This window comes from Cephus cinctus, unplaced genomic scaffold (assembly GCF_000341935.2).
Source record: "Cephus cinctus unplaced genomic scaffold, Ccin1 Ccin1_scaffold1161, whole genome shotgun sequence".
Classification (NCBI taxonomy): domain Eukaryota; kingdom Metazoa; phylum Arthropoda; class Insecta; order Hymenoptera; family Cephidae; genus Cephus; species Cephus cinctus.
In genome coordinates this window covers 96,770-100,463 of record NW_014333651.1, presented here as the reverse complement: position 1 = coordinate 100,463, position 3,694 = coordinate 96,770, and the positions used below count along the sequence as shown (strand labels likewise).

At 53.1% G+C, this 3,694-nt stretch overlaps 1 protein-coding gene across 1 annotated transcript in view; it reads right to left on the bottom strand.

Moving 5' to 3' along the window:
- The window catches only part of LOC107272290 (glycine-rich cell wall structural protein 1.0), a 26,823-nt gene extending 24,081 nt beyond the window's left edge, over positions 1-2,742 (bottom strand). The window contains exon 1 of the mRNA XM_015749300.2: positions 4-2,742. Coding sequence (XP_015604786.1) covers positions 4-40 — 37 coding nt within the window. The 5' untranslated portion in view covers positions 41-2,742. The remainder of the gene's footprint in view (positions 1-3) is intronic.
- Between the last annotated feature and the right edge of the window lie 952 nt (positions 2,743-3,694).

Below are 3,694 nucleotides of genomic sequence, written 5' to 3'. Positions count from 1 at the left end.
CGGCGGCCGCCGCGACGCTCTCCCGGTACCAGGGGTACATCGTGCTCGAAGTCGGTGAAATTTTTCAAGAGTTTTCCGATCTGCCCGCCCGAAAATTTTGCACCTCACTGTACCGAAAATAGAACTGGTCCACGTGGCGATGGGTCGACCTTGTCGACCTGATCCTCCCGATGCACGATCACTACTGATTTATATCACTATAGAACAATCCGACACTTGCGATACGATTGAATCGCTCCCCGTGTTGCGCCTGGATGCTGCTTGCTGGTCCACAGGATAAACCGGAAGTCTTTCACTTTTGGTAGGATACTCGAGTCCCGCGAATCAATCGGCACTAATCACTCGGTCCGTGTCCAGCACGTAACGATCCTCGGCAGGCGAAACGCAACGGTAAGCCGAATAATACACCATCTATTTAACGAAGGCCAATAAAACGCGATACCGAAAACTAATTGATTTTACAAAATCTTAAGGATCCTGTCGCAGTAGTCCTTGGCGCCCGACTTTCACCTTTTTACTAAGGAATTCCCGACCTGGCTTTCTTTAGACGTTCGAAAACCTCGACGAATCCGATAACAAAAACGTCCCGCGTGACCTCATAGGCCAAACAAACACGACAAACACGGCAAACACGGCAAACACGGGACCCTCGACGATTCGCGTGCCGACTTGAAGCCAGCGGCTGTGGAGGGAGGCGCGAATTCCCCACAGGTGCGAAAAACCAACAAACAGGAGAAAGAAAGAAGAAAGGAAAAAAGAAAGAGCAGAGAGCAGCCGATGCCAGTGGTTATTGGCAATGAGAAATAATTCTCTAATGCCGATTGGCTGCGATATCTAGGAATCGGACGCAGCTCGGATGAGATAACGGAGAGGGAGAGATAGATAGATAGATGGATAGATAGATGTATCTACACTCGATTCTTCTCCAGGTTTGTTTTCGCAGCCGACATTCACTCGGGAACAATACAAGGAATCCAAATGGAGATTTATATTTTCAAGTTCGACCATTCGCGGCGATCGATTTATCTATACTTGAAATAAATATCAGTCGGTTCTGCGTGTGCGTGTGCGTGTGCGTGCGCGTGTGCGCGTGTTGCTGCTTCAGAATTTCCCGATCCTCCGTCACTGTTACTCTACTCGTTGTCGCTGCTTCTTCTTTGACTAGATTCTTGCGAGCGTTATTGCACCTACGTCGCTTGCTACGTCCCCTTCTCGTCCCTTCGAGTCTGGGTCTAGGAAGATCCTTCAAGGTCCTTCAAGATCCTTCAAGATCCTTCAAGATCCTTCGGTCCTGAAGGAGCGATCGGCACGACGTTGCCCGGCGAGTGGTTTAAATTATTGCACAAGTTTGGTTGACGAGTCGACGAGGTCGGAGGTTCCTCTCTCTCTTCCTCTCTCTTCCTCTCTCTTCCTCCGTTTCTTCGTTTCGTCAAAACGTAACACTGACAACTTTTTCTAGTTCCTGGAATAACAAATCCTTAAATCTACTTGCCTCCGGACTCTAACAGAGTTTCTCTTAGTCGATTTATTCTTCAGCCTTGATCCTTACGTGAAATCACTCTCTAGGCAGTTGCACTCTCCGAACCCCGTTCACGTGGAATCGATAAGCGCACAGGATTCTGGAGCTCGCGAGTTCCGGCCTCTTGTCAATATTCGAATCCTTATCAGCAGGAATCCCGGGCACACAAGATGACGTATCCAGGGTAACACGTCAGGTTGTCGCAGCAGCTTCTTCTTCTTCTTCTTCTTCTTCTTCTTCTTCTACCGATCGCTAACTCGAAATCGAATTCGAATCAATTTAATTGGCCAAGTAGAACGAGGAGTGAGAGGTGCGATCCGCGCTAAGGAAGCATTGATATCGCGAGTCAATGGGGAAGCTGAACTGGACCCGCGCGATCTCATAATACCAAATCCCAAAAACGTTCACCAGGGGCACCGCGCACCGGGTTCTACGTCACTGGCCGATGAAAACGTTCAAAGTCCTCGTAGCCACTGGTGGCCCCGGCCGGGAATCTCACGCCGGAAACGAACAACCGTCATCCTCCTGGCAAAGCACTTCCGAGTTTTCCGGGGGGCGATCATCTCATTCCCGAGAGTACCCCTTCTGGTGATGGTGGAGGTGGTGGAGGTGGTGGTGGCTGGTGGTGCTGCTCGCAGGACCAGAGCTTGTCTGGAGGACACGTAGGAAACGTAGCACTGGGACACGGGGGATGGCAGGGAGGAAAGGCAGGAGACTTCCGGACCAAGGACGAGGAACCTACGAGATCAAAATGGCCAACCTGACGAATGCGAGGCTGAGGGAAGAATTGTCCTGGCAATGGGGGCTGAGGAGATCAGAGCTTTTTGGATTTTATCGAAAATCGTGGGATGCTCTTTCCGAATAAAATGGCCAGGAGGTAGCAAGGATTCTGGGCTGGCCGGGTGTGAGTGTGTGAGTGTGTGTGTGTGTGTGTGTGACAGAGGGGGTTGGGGGTGCGAAAGTGTGAGAAAGACACAAGAACGAACCGGGAAGGGAAAAAGGGACAGAGGGAGAGAGATGAGCTACGTGAATGCGCGCGCGCGCGCTTTCTTTTTTGTTTCGACTTTTTCCCGCCGCGAAATTCACCTCGGGGCTGCCCGCGGGAACAAAAAACTCTGCATCGCCCGGAAATTGAACCGTGGACCGCGGACGCGGTTTCTACACTGACGCGGGAGCCGGGATTCGAACGGGCGATCGGTCGAGCTCGGACGGCCTCGGCTATGTTCGGGTCTGCCTTTGACGGTCCTTCGCCACTTGCCGGCGATGCTGGTGGGGATCGAGCCGACGTGCTCCTGGAAGGGGTAAACGACGAGCCAGGAACCCGGACTCCCCCTGTCCTCCCATCCTCCCATCCTCCCATCCACCCTACTGCCCCTTGCTCGTTACTCCTTGTGCTTATTACTCTTTACTTTAAGGTTCGATTCCTACGTTCTGCGCTTCGCAATCGACCAGCCTATTCTCATCTTCAGGGACCCGAACGAGACTATTTCGATTCCATTCCAATGCTCAAAGACTCGGGAATAGCTGTCGACTTCGCTCTGGTTCAGGTTGATGGAGGCTACGGCGCTCCCATCAACTTCGGAGCAGGACCTCCTGACTTTCCTGGCGCAGATGCGCGTCCTGGAGATATTCCAGGCTAATGGAAAGGCTGGAAGACAATGGGGACGAGCGAGAGGAAATGGCAGCGCAGCGAAGGGCAGGCGTGCGGGGGAAGGTCAGAGACGGTCAGAGAAGGCTGAGGGAGCCCGAAGAAGGCGTCCCCGTCCAGTTCATCCGATGAGCGTGCTTGGTCCTCGAAGTAGAGCATCGGGACGCTCTGCAAGAGCATGGAAGCGCAACACGGCGTGCACGTCGTCATCCAGCGGAAAATTGGGCAAGGTCGTGGTCATGCCGAGCACGTGGCAAAAAGCTGCCCTCCTCGTCGTGAAGCCCCGCGGGCAACCACCGAGCCCGATCGTAGCCCAAGACAGCCAGCCTCGAATTCCTTGCTCTTTTCTTCGGCTTGGAAAAAACCTCAGGAAGAAAGGCACCCCCGGCACGATCTCCGAGGGGACGCCGAATGTTAGGTTGAACCATTCGGTCCAGCAGCCTCTCTCCTCTTCTGCTGCGGACTTTCTCTTGGCGACTTCCCGTCATTCCCAGTTTCTATCTAGGTCCACGACAACCCCAGCCCTG